This window comes from Carettochelys insculpta, chromosome 2 (assembly GCF_033958435.1).
Source record: "Carettochelys insculpta isolate YL-2023 chromosome 2, ASM3395843v1, whole genome shotgun sequence".
In the NCBI taxonomy this organism is placed as follows: domain Eukaryota; kingdom Metazoa; phylum Chordata; order Testudines; family Carettochelyidae; genus Carettochelys; species Carettochelys insculpta.
The window spans coordinates 43,430,589-43,444,838 of record NC_134138.1 but is presented as its reverse complement, the minus strand read 5'-3'; the positions used below and the strand labels follow the sequence as shown (position 1 = coordinate 43,444,838).

Sequence of the window (14,250 nt, the reverse complement as noted above, 5' to 3'; positions counted from 1 at the left end):
ATTCTCTCAGACACTCCAGCTTCCCTTGCGCTGTAACCCTCCTTACACAGATGAGAGGTTATGAAAACCAATCTCACCAAATTCAAACAGGTTCTTCCAGTCCCAAAGGACAGGCCACATTTCCAGGTCAATATATACCTCAGTTCTTATCATACTCTGCCAGTTCTTTAAAACCTAAAATCTAAATGTTTATTAATAAAAAGAAAGAAAGAATTTGGTTGTTTTAACAATTTTACTCTCATCCAATTACATACGTCAGTCACAAACTTCTTGATGCAGGCTTGCAGCAGATGAAAAAGGCTGCTATCTTAAAAGTCTCTGGAGTACACCCTTTGTTAGGATGGGTCAGCAATCCCTCCAGGCTCAGTTCAGAGATGCTCCTGAAGTGATGAGGTGGATTGAAGACAAAGATGAAGGAACTTCAGGGTCTTCTATACCCTTGCCCACGTGGAGTGAAATCCATTGTTCCTCCTTGTGTGGAAGAACATCTGAGATGGAGCCTGTCACATGAGCAGGTCACCTGTCCAGGTCCTCTTTAGGCAATCTGCCAATGCTTCTCTGCTGGGTTATAGCTTACAGCCAGATTCCTCAGAGGGTGATTGGAATCCAATAAGGCCCTTTGTCCGTCAAGTACTGCTTCACTTGACTAGGAACCCTTTCACAATAAGTTGTCATACCTCCTGTTATGGTCTGCCAGAAACTAAAAATTCAAATATAAGCACAGAGCCAATACTTATAACTCCACATATAAAAATGATACAAATAAACAGTTTTAGTGAATTACCAGCTTTCCATAGACACCTCACTTGGACTACCTGGCATAAGATTTGGTGCAAACCTAAGACAGTGGTTGCAATAATGTTTTGCCCGTTCATCTTAAAACCCAATTACATCACAGCTGGGGACACAGCATGGAAGTCAGTGCCACTGCCAGCAGTGGTGCAGAGGGACGTGGTAAAAACATACCACACCACCCTTCTTTCTGTGCTGCTGCTGGCAGTGGTAGTGCCATCTGAGCTGGGCACCTGGACAGCGGCCACTCTTCTGTGGTTCAGAAGCAGCCCCACCACCAGGAGCAGCCCAGAGGGAAGGGAGGCAATAGCACATCATTCCAGCCTTCCTTCTGTGCTGTGGCTAGCAGTGGCACTGACTTCTGAGCTGGATGACCTGCCAGCAACCACTGCTTTGCTGCTGCCCAGATCCAAAGGCAGTGCCACCACCAGCAGCAGTGCAGATGGAAGGGTGACAATTCCATACCATACCACTCTTGCTGCTGCTGCCACGGTGCTGCCATCTGAACTGGTTGGCCAGGCAGTGGCTGCTGCTCTCCAGCCATCCAGCCTGGAAGGCCAGAAAAAAAATCAGACATTTTTAGTATTTCCAAAATCTGCCCAAGGGAAGATCTGAGGACCAAAGAAGAGATTATGTGAGGAAAAACCTGGGGAGATAATGACCCTACTCACAAGCTCCCTACACTGATCCTGTGACCCCATTTTGGGTTGGGAGCCCCAGTTGGAGAAAGGCTGCACTTAGGGATTCCCGAATGACTCTGAAGTCCAACATGGCCTAAAGTTTCTGGCAGACCATTTCCCACAACTTCCACTGAATCAGTCACAGATATAGCCCTACCAAATTCACACTGCATTCTGGGCAATTCCATGGCCAGAGGTTGTACAAACTGGTCAATTTCACGACTTTAGGTGATGACATCAAATTTCACAGTGTTTTAACTGTGTGGGTCCTGACCCAAAATGGGATTGTGCAGGGGCAGTGGCGGTGGGTATTATTTGCAAAGTTGTTGTAGGGATGGGTCCCAAGACTGACACCTTCATTTCTGTGCTGCCTTCCGGGTAGGGCTAGACAGGCCACCCAAAAATCACACGTGACTTAAAAATCAGGAGATTAAAAACTAAACAGCAGAAATGTAGCACTTTAAAGACTAACAAAATGATTTATTTGATGATGAGCTTTCGTGGAACAGACCCACTTCATCAGATCAATCTCATTTCCAATACAGACTGACATTTATAAGTACAGAGGAACAAACAAAAAAAATTACAATAAAACTGACAAATAAAATACAGAGGAGGGCATGATGGGTGGGGGGATGTTAATTGTCCTGCCTACGATAATTACAAGCATCAAAGGAAGGGAAGCAGTCCTTATAACGTATAAGATAACTGATCTCTCTCTTCATACCATGTGTTACTGTGTTAAACTTGACTATGAATCTTAACTCTCATATTTCTCACTCTAATCTGTTTTTACATTCTTTTGCTTCAGGACACAATTTTTCAGGTCTTTAACAGAATGGCCCACTTCATTGAAGTGTTCACGGACCGGCTTATGTGTATTGAGTTTCTTGATGTCTGCTCTGTGTCCATTTATTCTTTGGTGAAGGTTTTGCCCGGTCTGTCTAACGCACATAGCGGCAGGGCATTGTTGGCACATAATGGCACACATAATGTTGCTGGAAGTGCAGGAGAATGTGCATTTGATCTTGTAACTAGCATGGTTAGGTCCAGTGATGGTATCCCCAGAATAAATATGTGGACAAAGTTGGTAGCAGGGTTTGTTGCAAGGAAAAGTTCCAGGATTAGTATTCCTGTGGTGTAGCCTGTGATTGCTGGTGAGAAAAACAAAAACAAAACAAACAAATAAAAACAGGGACAGACGAATACCCAGAAACCAGCTACTTCAAGATACGCCCTACAAGATCAATAACACAACATCGCTTGTCATCACCTATAGCCCACAATTCAAGCCCCTGCAACGCATCATTAAAAACCTTCAAGCTATTCTGAATCATGATGCTACACTCCAGAAGGCCCTAGGTGACAGGCCTGTCCTTTCCAATAGACAATCTCCTAACCTAAGAAAGCTTCACACCAGCAGTCACAGGCTATACCACAGTAATACTAATCCTGGAACTTTTCCTTGCAACAAACCCCGCCGCCAGGTTGTCCGCATATTTATGCTGGGGATACCAATCACTGGACCTCACCACACTAGTTACAAGAGCAAAGGAACATTTTCCTGCACTTCCAGCAACATTCTTGGTAGTCTGTCATGTCTGATGATGATGTCTTGAGTTTGCACAGGCTCATCGGTTGTGGACTCGCATGTGGCTGAGGAGTCCAAGCTTTGAACGGCATGGGCATTCACAGTAGGGGCAAGAGAATTGTCCTGGCTCTGTTGGTGTGGCTACTGCTGTTGCTTTCCTCCTTGCATGAGCATCAATGAGGCGTATGCGTTGCTGCTCTTCGAAGTTGTCATACGTCATACAAGAGTGTGCCAGCCTGTTCAGTCTTCTGCATGCTGCTCTAACTGCTTTAGCTTTAATTCAGCATGATCAATGTTGGCCTTCATGCAGTCTTTATACCTCCTGCAAGGCCTAACTTGATTCCTTTTGCCCTGGGAGAGTCCACGATAGAGGAGTTGCTTCGGGATTGTTGACTCCTCCATTCATATGACATGCCCTGTCCAGCGAAGCTGGGCTTTCAGAATCATGGCTTCAGTGCTTGTGGTTCCTGCTCTGTCAAGGACTTGCAGGTTTGTAACTCTGTCCTGCCATTGAATGTGCAGTATTAACCTCAGGCTCTGTGTGTTGAAACACTCCCGCAGCTTCCCATGTTTTCTGTATGAGGTCCAGGTTTCACAGCTATACAAGAGACTGATCAGGACTACAGCCTTGTACACTTTCAGTTTAGTGGACTGTCAGATATTGTCTTGATACAACACTCGTGCTCTCAGACCTTAGTGCCTGATTGGCCTGAGAGATCTTGACATTGATTTCTTTGTCAAGGGAGCCACCATTGGCTATCATGCTGCTGAGGTACTTGAACATATCTACTGGTTTTAGCTCTGTTCCTTCAGTAGATACTGACGCAGGGAGAGCAGCAGATCCTGAAGCAGGCTGAATCAGCACCTTGGTCTTTCCTAGGCTGATGGTCAAACCAAAGAGGCGAGTGGCTTCAGCAAACTTGATGATGATAAACTGGAGATCAGATTCCTTGCGTGCCATAAGGGCACAGTCATCAGCAAAAAAGGCTTCAAGGATGAGCCTCTCAAGTGTCTTGGTTTTCGCATTCAAATGATGAAGGCTGAGAAGTGACCCATCGAGCCTGTACTTTATGTACTCCATGGTCCAGGTCCCTAACTGTGTGGTTGAGGACACGCGAAAAAAAGGTTGAATAACACTGGGGCCAGCACACACCCTTGCTTCGTGCCATTAGGGCTACATCTACACTAGCCAAAAACTTCAAAGTTGCCATGCAAATGGCTATTTTGAAGTTTACTAATGAAGCACTGAAATACATATTCAGCGCCTCATTAGCATGTGAGCGGCCGCGGCACTTTGAAATTGATGCACCTCGCCACCGCATGGCTCGTCCCGATGGGACTCCTTTTCGAAAGGACCCCGCCTACTTCGAAGTCCCCTTATTCCCATCTGCTCATAGGAATAAGGGGACTTTGAAGTAGGCGGGGTCCTTTCAAAAAGGAGCCCCGTTGGGACGAGCCGTGTGGCGGCGAGCCGCGTCAATTTCAAAGTGATGTGGCCGCCCGCATGCTAATGAGGCCCTGAATATGTATTTCAGCACTTCATTAGTAAACTTCGAAATGGCCATTTGCATGGCCATTTTGAAGTTTTTGGCTAGTGTAGACATGGCCTAGATATCTCAAATGGATCTGAGGACTCACCATTTGAAAGAATGAAGTCAGTTATATCATCATGGAACAGGCGTATGAAGTTAACGAATATTCTCGGACGGCCGAATTTTGACAGAATAATCCACAGGGCTTCTCTGTTCACTGTGTCAAATGCCTTGGTCAGGTCTATAAAGACTGCATATATATCCAAGTTCTGCACTATGCGCTTTTCCTGCACCTGACGAACAGCAAAGATCATGTCAATGGCGCTGCAGCCTGGGCGACAACCACACTGTGCCTCAGGTAGGTTCTCCTCTGAGATGCTGGTGATCAGACAGTTGAGGATGGCTCAAGGCAAGAGCTTCCCAGCAGTAGAAACGGAGATGCCCCCGCATTTTACATAGTCAGCTTTGTTGGACTTGTTCTTGAAGAGCAAGATGATTGTGGCATCCCTAAAGTCTTTGAGCATGTCTTCTTCTTCACAGATGCTGGTCAAAATGCTGCAAAAAGCTTCAAGTGACACTGGTTCTGCTGCCCTGAAAATTTCAGCCAGGATACCGTCCATCCCAGGGGCTTTGCCAGAGCTGGTCTGGCTGATTGCCTTTTTGACCTCATGCACCCTGGAAGGCCTGTTGAGAAGGTTGCTTAAGTGTTCTCTCCACCTGTTGCTGGTGCTGCTCTTCTCTGTCAGGAGGATCATGCCACCCACAGAGAGGAGAAGTGTACTACTTGTCTTTGAAGGCCCACGTACAGCATGTTCTCCTGCACTTCCAGGAAATCATATATGGCATTATTTGCCAACAATGCCCTGTCACCATGTATATCAGACAGACTGGGCAAAACCTTCACCAAAGAATACATGGACACAGAGCAGACATCAAGATACTCAATATACATAAGCCGATCAGCGAACACTTCAATGGAGTTGGCCAGCCTGTTAAAGACCTGAGAATTTGTGTCTTGGAGCAAGAATAATTTAAAAACAGATCAGAGCGAGAAATTTCTGAGTTGGAGTTCATATGCAAATTCAGCACATTAACACGTGGTATGAACAGAGACACCAACTACCTCACCCATTACAAGGACTGCTTGCCTTCCCTTGATGCTGGTAATTATCTCAGGCAGGGCAATTAACATCCCCCCGACCCTTCATCGCTGTCCTATGTATTCTATTTGTCAGTTTTTATTGCAATTTTTTTCTGTCCTCTGTACTTACAAATGTCAGTCTGTATTGTAAATGAAATTGATCTGATGAAGTGGGTCTGTCCCACCAAAGTTCATCACCAAATAAGTAATTTTATTAGACTTTAATGGCACTTTGCAAAATGCAAGATGAGTGGTAGGAGAGTAAAGCTGGTGAAGTCCAATACTACACTGACATCAGGAACTCCAAGAAGTTCTTCAGTGCTATCAAAGCTATATATGGACCTTCAAAGCCAAGTCCTACACCTCTCCTGTCTGCAGATGGCATGACCCTTCTGAGGGAGAAGAACAGCATCAACAATAGGTGGAGAGAGCACTTCAGCAACCTTCTCAACAGACCCTCCATTGTTGACCCTGTGGCCCCAGACCAGATCCCTCAGAAACCCACAACAGACAGTCTTGAGCTGCCCCCAACAATGAATGAGGTCAAAAAGGCAATCAGCCAGACCAGCTCTGGCAAAGCCCTTGGGATGGATGGTGTCCCTGCTGAAATTTTCAAAGCAGCAGGACCAGTGTCACTTGAAGCCTTTCACAACATCTTGATCAGCATCTGGGAAGAAGAAGACATGCCCAAAGACTTTAAGGATGCCACAGTCATCTCGCTCTTCAAGAACAAGGCCAACAAAGCTGACTGTGGAAATTACTGGGGCATCTCCCTTCTCTGTACTGCTGGGAAGATCTTGGCTCGAGTCATCCTCAACCGTCTGATCACCAGCATCTCAGAGGAGAACCTACCTGAGGCACAGTGTGGTTTTCGCCCAGGCCACAGCACCATTGTCATGATCTTTGCTGTTTGCCAGGTCCAGGAAAAGTGCATAGAGCAGAACTTGGATCTGTACACTGTCTTGATAGACCCGACCAAGGCATTTGACACTGTCAATAGAGAAGTCCTGTGGATTATCCTGTCAAAACTTGGCTGCCCGAGAAGATTTGTTAACCTCATACGCCTGTTCCACAATGACACGACTGGTTTTGTTCTTTCAAAGGGCGAGTCCTCAGATCCATTTGAGATATCTAATGGTGTGAAGCAAGGGTGTGTGCTGGCCCCAGTGTTATTCAACCTCTTTTTCATGTGTGTCCTCAGCCATGCAGTTAGGGACCTGGACCATGGAGTCTGCATAAAATACACATTTGATGGGTCACTTTTCGACCTTTGTTGTCTGAATGTTAAAACCAAGACGCTTGAGAGGCTCATCCTTGAAGCCCTTTTTGCTGATGACTATGCACTTATGGCACACAAGGAATCTGATTTCCAGCTCGTCGTCAACAAGTTTGCTGATATCACTTGCCTCTTCGGTTTGACCATCAGCCTAGGAAAGACCGAGGTGCTGTTTCAACCTGCTCCATGATCTGCTGCTCTCCCTGCTTCAATCTTTATTGAAGGATCAGAATTAAAAACAGTAGAGGAGTTCAAGTAACTTGGCAGTATGAAAGCCAACGATGGCTTCCTTGACAAAGAAATCAATGCCAGAATCTGCCAGGCCAGCCGGGCACTAGGACATCTGAGAGTGCAAGTGTTGAATCAGCACAATATCCGACAGTCTACTAAACTGAAAGGACAAGGCTGTAGTCCCGGCCAGTCTCCTGTGTGGCTATGAAACGTGGATATTGTACAGAAAACATATAAAACTCCTAAAACACTTCCACATATGCAGCTTGAGGTAAATACTGCACATTCAATGGCAGGACAGAGTTACGAACCTGGAAGTCCTGGACAGAGCAGGAACCACGAGTATCGAAGCCATGATTCTGAAAGCCCAGCTTTGCTGGACAGGGCACATCATACGAATGGAGGAGGAAAGAATCCCTAAGCAACTCCTCTACGGTGAACTCTCCCAGGGCAAAAGGAATCAAGGTAGGCCTCGCAAGAGGTATAAAGACTGCATGAAGGCCAACATTGCTCATGCTGGTTTAAAACCAGATCAGCTAGAGCAGCATGCAAAAGACCGAACAGGCTGGCGTGCTCTCGTACAACACACGTACGGCAACTTTGAAGAGCAGCGATGTGTACGCCTCATCGATGCTCGTGAGAGGAAGGAAGCAACAGCAGTAGCCACACCAACAGAGCCAGGACAATTCCCTTGCCCCCACTGGGAACGCCCATGCTGTTCAGAGCTGGGACTCCTCAGCCACATGCGAGTCCACAACCGATGAGCCTGTGCAAGCTCAAGATGTCATTGTTGGACATGAGGGACTGCCTACTGAAGTGCTACATTTCAGCGGCTGTTTTGTTGGAGTACAGACTAACATGGATACACTTAAAGAGGCGGTGCGGCCTTACCGTCCCCCCTGCTCGCACACCCCTCCGCTCTAGAACTGCCAACCCTACTCGCCAGGTCCCTTAACCGACACTAGAAGCGGAGGTTCCCGGGCCGCCTCTCGGTTTCAGCAGCTGAGACTGAGCGAAAACCACCGGCTCCTGCAACGCCCTTGAGAAACTCATGACCGTTGTCAACACGCACCGGGATTGCCACCCGCGCCCTGCGGCTTCTGGGCGGCGGGAGGCGGTGTCGCAGCCCGGGGCGGGGCAGGGCTACGGAACCAGCCCCCAGACCCAAGACTAGAACGACCCCGCCTACGCCAGCGGGAGCAAGAGCTCCACCCTCGTGACCAGCCCCCGCTCGGCTCCGCCTCCCACGTCACGGCAGCAGGGGTTTGGGTTGGCGCGGCCCGGCCCCACCCTACCGCTGCGCCTGCGCATTTCCGACGCAGGACGAGCGGAGGCCTGTAGTTGGGACTCGCTCTAGGCCCTCAGCGGTCCCGCGAGCGGAGCGTGGGCGGCTGTAGGGAGCGGGGTCCGGCTCCGCACAGGTAGGGAGCGGTTTGGGCGTCTTTCTCCCTCCCCTCTGCTTAGCTGTGCTGCTCTCGAGCTCTCCGGTGCCTCCCCCACGCCTGCGTGCGGCCAGCAGCGTCGGTGCAGCTCCGCGTGGCCCCCGGCTCGGCGTGCGGCAGCGTCCTGGTGCCTTGGGCGCTGCGCGCTGGTTCGGCCAAGCGGTGCGGGGAGGAGGAGTGCGGAGCCCCTCGCCGCGGACGTGCCGGGTTCGCGACACGCGGTGAAGCTGCTGCGGTTCCTCGGCGCCGCACAGAGAGGCGTGTTCGACTGGGCGCAGCGTCGCGGGTCCGGCCCCGGCACGATCCCGCGCTAGCTATAGGCACGTAGGATGCAGAGGTCAGGCAGTTAGTGGTACTTTCACGGGCATCTCCCCCATGCTGGAGGTATCTTCAAGGCACAGTTGTGCACCGTCATGTATGTTAGCTTATCATCCTGCCCAACTGCCTGGTGGCGTATTTTCGGCAGCGACTGACAGGGCTGGTTTGCGTACAGAACGTGCATTGTCAAGAGTCTGTGACAAATTAGTGAAACGTCTGATTTTTCTATCTGGATGGTATCCACAGAATGTGGTTAGTATCTGGTAATCTGTGGCAGCTGTGGGAGTGGATTCAATTGTCTACCATTACCGAGAATGTTATTGTGCAGTCTTGGAAAAATAGAAAAACAACTCTTTAGTGCTTTGGTAGGGGCCAGAGTGCCTAGAGTATATGCATGCGGAGCATCACTGTCAATATGTAAGGTAATGTACTCTGTGTTGTCTTGTTTTATATCTCAGTGATCAGTCTGTGGTCTAGTATTGATCACTGAAATCCCCTGGACAGTTTAAAAAGGCAGCAAGCCAGTCCCTGGTGTTAAAAAGGATGAGCTAGGTATCGGAAAACTGGCCATAACTTATTCTGACATCATGGGAGCAGATGTTGTCTTGATCAGTTTAAACTAACTGATTGCATAATTTTTAAAGTAATCATTAATACCTAATTTTATGTTAACTATTTCAGCATTAATTGGGTTAGCAGTGAGATCCAATTGCCCTAGGCAAAGTATCACTACTTATCTGCGTCAATCTGATCCCCAGGTTTCTGTTGGCATATCCATCAAAGGTAGCACAGGATTAGGCAGTGGGTTAGGTGGGTATAATAATGTGAGTGGCTTTATCCTGTATATGCAAGTAATATTGTCCATTCTTAAAATAATAAGTTAATGGTATTGAATAGTAACAGAGAGGTAGCCATGTTAGTCTGTACTCCAACAAGACAAAGCAGCAGAAATGTAGCACTTTAAAGACTAACAAAATGATTTCATATAGTTGATGGATCTCCATTCCAAAGGGGCTCAGCCTAGTGCCTTGCATGTTGAATAGTAGCAGTAGTAGTAACATCTTGTTAGTTTAAGTGCTACATTTCTGCTGCTTTGTCTTAATGGTTTTGAGACTTGTGATTGATACAGAGCTTGATTATATTTTTTCATAGTTGCAACAAAATCTTTCACTAGTGGGAGAGACTACTGTTCCCCACGCTTTATTCAAAGAAGGATATCTAGCACACTGAACAAAGATGAGTTTGATGTCAGATCTGTCTTCAGTGGTCTTTGTCTCTTAATCCTCCTCTAATCAAGAGCATGGATTTTTTTTTTTAAATAACAGAACATGGATTCTCAAAAGGATGTTCAGCCTCCAAAGCAACAGCCAATGATTTACATTTGTGGAGGTATGAATAAAAACCAAACCGTTAATAATGTTGCTCATTCACTGCTTGCTCCTACTAACTTTTGTATAACATTCATGCAAGTTTTTGTGTTAGAGGCTGTTCTCTGGAGGTGGCCTTGAAAGGTGAGTATATGGTTAGGAATGACAGAGATATGTTGGCTTTGGTTCATAACAGACAGTTTCACAACCAATTTAGTCAGTGAGAGTATTTTGAATGATTCTATTGTCAACATGGGGAAAAAAGTAGAGATTACTAATTTTGGTCTCAGTTGCCACTTTTGAGAGTACGCTGCCATGATCTTATGGTTGGGTGTGAGGGTCACTTTGGGTTCTTTAAAACTATGGGCCTGTTTGCAACTGCACTGCTCTAGTGCTACTGAACATTAGCCTTGGCCCTGGTGTAGCTAGCTGTAGTGTACTCTGCATCCATGTGGACAAGAAGCTGCCATACACAATTTGTGGAAAAGCAGCTGAATCAGGCCGTGTGTCTCATCCTGGGCACTTTCAAACCAACACCTGTATCATGGCTACGTGGTCACTTTACTTTTAGCTAAAATTGTTATGGGTAGTGTTCGAAGGCAATAATTTGTACAGAGATTACAATACTTTCACAGTTTGATTCTGAGAGTCTCCTGGGGGCATTTTTTCCCCTGAAGTGCAGTAACTTCTGTTTGGAGCAAAGGCAAACTAATTCTATTCTCCAGAGCTTCTTTTTGATTAAGAAGAAGGCATCCCTGTAGATGAGATAGGAGCAGTCATAGAGAAGGGCTTGTTCTCCACAGAACGGTTGTTCTCAAGATACCTTGCCGTTGGAAAAGCTTCAGAAAAGGGCAACAAAAATGATTAGGGGTTTGGAATGGGTTCCACATGAAGAGAGAGTGAAAAAACTTCATCTTAGAAAAGAGAAGACTAAGGGGGCGTGACAGAGCTCTATAAAATCATGTCAGGAGATGTGGAGAAAGCAAATGAGGAAAAGTTGTTTACTGGTTTTCATAACATAAGAACTAGGTGTCACCAAATGAAATTACTGGATAGCAATTTGAGCACAAAAGGAAGTATTTCTTAATGCAGCAAACAGTCAATCTGTGGAACTCCTTTCCAGATGTTGTGAAGAACAGGACTTCAACAGGATTCAGAAAAGAACTAGATAAATTCATGGAGGATATCTCCGTCAATGCTTATTAGCCAGGATGAGAAGGGATGGTGTCCCAAGCCTCTTTCTCAGAGGCTGAAAATGAGTGATGGGGAGGGATTACCCCCTGCTCTGTTAATTCCCTCTGGGGCACCTGGCATTGCCTACTGTTGGAATACAGGATACTGGGCTAGATGGAACTTTGGGTTGACCCAATATGGCAGTTCTTATGTTAACACAGGTTGGACCTCCCTGGTGCAGCACTCTCAGGACCAGATTGGTCCAAAATGAGGAAAGTCATTGGACCAGGGTGGTTCCTTGATGCGGGCCCTGCAGCCTGCCGCTGGCTCCAACTGAGCTGCCTGCTGGGGCTTCCTGGGGCCTCCAGCCCCCCTGCTGGGCCATAGATGTTGCTGGGCCAGAGGGTCCCAGTTTAGGGGGGTGCAACCTATACCACTCTGCTGCTAGCATATTGTGGGAAACTATTTGTGAGCACGTTATTGTAATGTCTATAGTTTGAATACCATGTATTTTGTTGTCACTAAAGGTAATAGAACATAAATTGTAACTTTAAAGGTTAGCTTAAAGTGTTTACTCTGAAGAGAAATCAAGAGCTTAATATTACTGCTAAAGTAAATTAGCTAATATTGTTTTGTCTGCCACAAATGCAGATCTTGAATTGTTAACCTGTTCCAAAGGTAAAATATAACATCTTCTATTTTGTATTTTTCTCTCCCTTCCCACTCCTAGAATGTCACACAGAAAATGAAATAAAAGCGAGAGATCCTATTAGGTGTCGAGAATGTGGGTACAGAATAATGTATAAGAAAAGAACAAAAAGATGTATCCTTTTGCACTTGCCTCTTAGATTGTTTTAGTGAGCAGGGAAAGTTGGTGGCTAAAATCGTAATGAAATTTGGGGTAGAACTGAAAAATTGGTCTAGTGCCAAAAAAATCTTACTCGTACATATCTGAGGAAGTATCTTACTCATTTTCAGTGGTGACCTTGTTAGTTAAAGCAAAATACAATAAATTTGTTTGTCTGGTATTGCAGTGCAAACAGGTGAAAAAGTGCATGATAATATTTTCTATCCATGTAAAACATTTCTAAAGCATACCAACAAATGCTAACTGTGGTGACAACTGAAAATGAACCTTAATATACTGTTGCATGACTGAATTGTGATTGCATTTTTAATTTTTCCTCTGTCACTTTCTTTAACTCTCACTATTACAGTGGTTGTCTTTGATGCCCGGTAATGTGAAATCAGGATGTAGCTGTGGCGACCGTTTCATTGTAGTGTACTGATAACTTTGGTTTGCATACACATCTGTTGTGTTCAAATATACTTTTTTGTTCTGATATCAGTTATAAATTTATTCATGTAGTTAAATAAAGTTTTTAATATCAAATATTCGGTTACTTTTGAATACAGTACAGTTACGCTTGCTTACACGTGATGTAAACTTTGCTCCATATTTCCATGTACCTTGATTTTTCTGTTCTCATCTCAGAACATCACTAATGCATGTCTACTCTAAGTATTAACCTCAATTTTTTAGCATCTGCGTTCATAATGTTGAAGGTGTGTAACCTCGCTGAGCACCTGAGGCTGACAGAGTGCACCTTGAATAGGCTGGTTACCTTTGACTTTAAAAGATGTGCAGGAACCCATGGAAGAATTGGTGTATGCTGGCAGCAGTCAGGCCTGTTGATGCAGTGGAATGTGGATTCTGGTCCTAGAAGACAAGTACAGACTGGTGGCACTGCATAGCTATGCAGCTATGGGATGTTGACCAGTGGCTGCAAAACTTTGACATGTGTAAAATTAGTTTTATGAATTACTTTCCCCCATGCTGAAGCCCAGCAATACCAGAATGAGAACCACTCTGACAGTTGAGAGGTGAGTGGCAATAGGTCTGTGGAAGCTTGTAATGCCAGACTGCAGCTGATCAGTTGGAAATCAATTTCGAGTGGGTAAATCTACAGTGGGGACTGCTGTGATCCCAGTCGCCAGGGCAATTGGTACCCTTCTGCTAGCAGGGATTGTAACTGGAAAATGTGTAGGACAGAGTGGATGGCTGTGCAGTGAGTGGGTTCCTTAATTGTGGTGGGGTGATAGATGGAACACACATCCCTATCTTGGCACTGGTTCACCCTGCCAAAGTGTACTAGAGTTAACCACAAGGGGTACTTCTCAGTGGCCCTTCTGGTGGGTTATAAGGGCTGTTCTACCAACATCAGTGTGGGATGGCCAGGAAAGGTGCGTGACTTGCATCTTTAGGAATTCTAGTCTCTTCTGAAAGCTGCAAAATGGAACTTTCTTCTCATATGAGAAAATTATCATTAAAGGTGTTGAAATGCCAATAGCTATTGTTGAAACCCAGCCTACCCCATTCTCCTGTGGCTCATGAAGTTGTACAGAGACAACCTGGACAGCTGAAAGGAAAAATTCAATTACAGGTTCAGCAACTGTGCCACCACCTCCCCTCCCTGCCCCCCAAACACAATTGACACAAACAATAAAGATCCTTTTTCTGACTTTTTATTTAGGAAGCAGACAGAAAAGGAGTTTAGGGGATGAGGTCTGACGGGGTGGAGTTGAGGCAGAGAGTGCAAGGCTGTAATGCTCCTGTTTAGCAGTCAAAGCCTGGGGGCAGTGAAAGCTTGTTCCAGGAGACATCCCTGGGAGTAAACGAAAGGCTTCCTGTACCTCCCCCCACTTC

The 14,250-nt window shown here is 46.0% G+C and overlaps 1 protein-coding gene across 2 annotated transcripts; it reads left to right on the top strand.

Annotated features, from left to right (window-relative positions):
* The first annotated feature begins 8,535 nt into the window (after positions 1 to 8,535).
* Positions 8,536 to 13,925, top strand: POLR2K (RNA polymerase II, I and III subunit K). 2 transcript variants are annotated; one of them, XM_074986869.1, is made up of 4 exons: positions 8,536 to 8,664; positions 10,329 to 10,392; positions 12,274 to 12,366; positions 12,761 to 13,836. In XM_074986869.1, the coding sequence occupies exons 2-4, from the start codon at positions 10,332 to 10,334 to the stop codon at positions 12,781 to 12,783; spliced, it is 177 nt and encodes a 58-aa protein (XP_074842970.1). In that variant the 5' UTR covers positions 8,536 to 8,664; positions 10,329 to 10,331; the 3' UTR covers positions 12,784 to 13,836. The 2 variants fall into 2 exon arrangements, with proteins under 2 accessions (XP_074842970.1, XP_074842969.1); XM_074986868.1 differs by lacking the exon at positions 8,536 to 8,664 and adding an exon at positions 8,678 to 9,425 and having other exon boundaries at positions 12,761 to 13,925.
* The last annotated feature ends 325 nt before the right edge of the window (positions 13,926 to 14,250 follow it).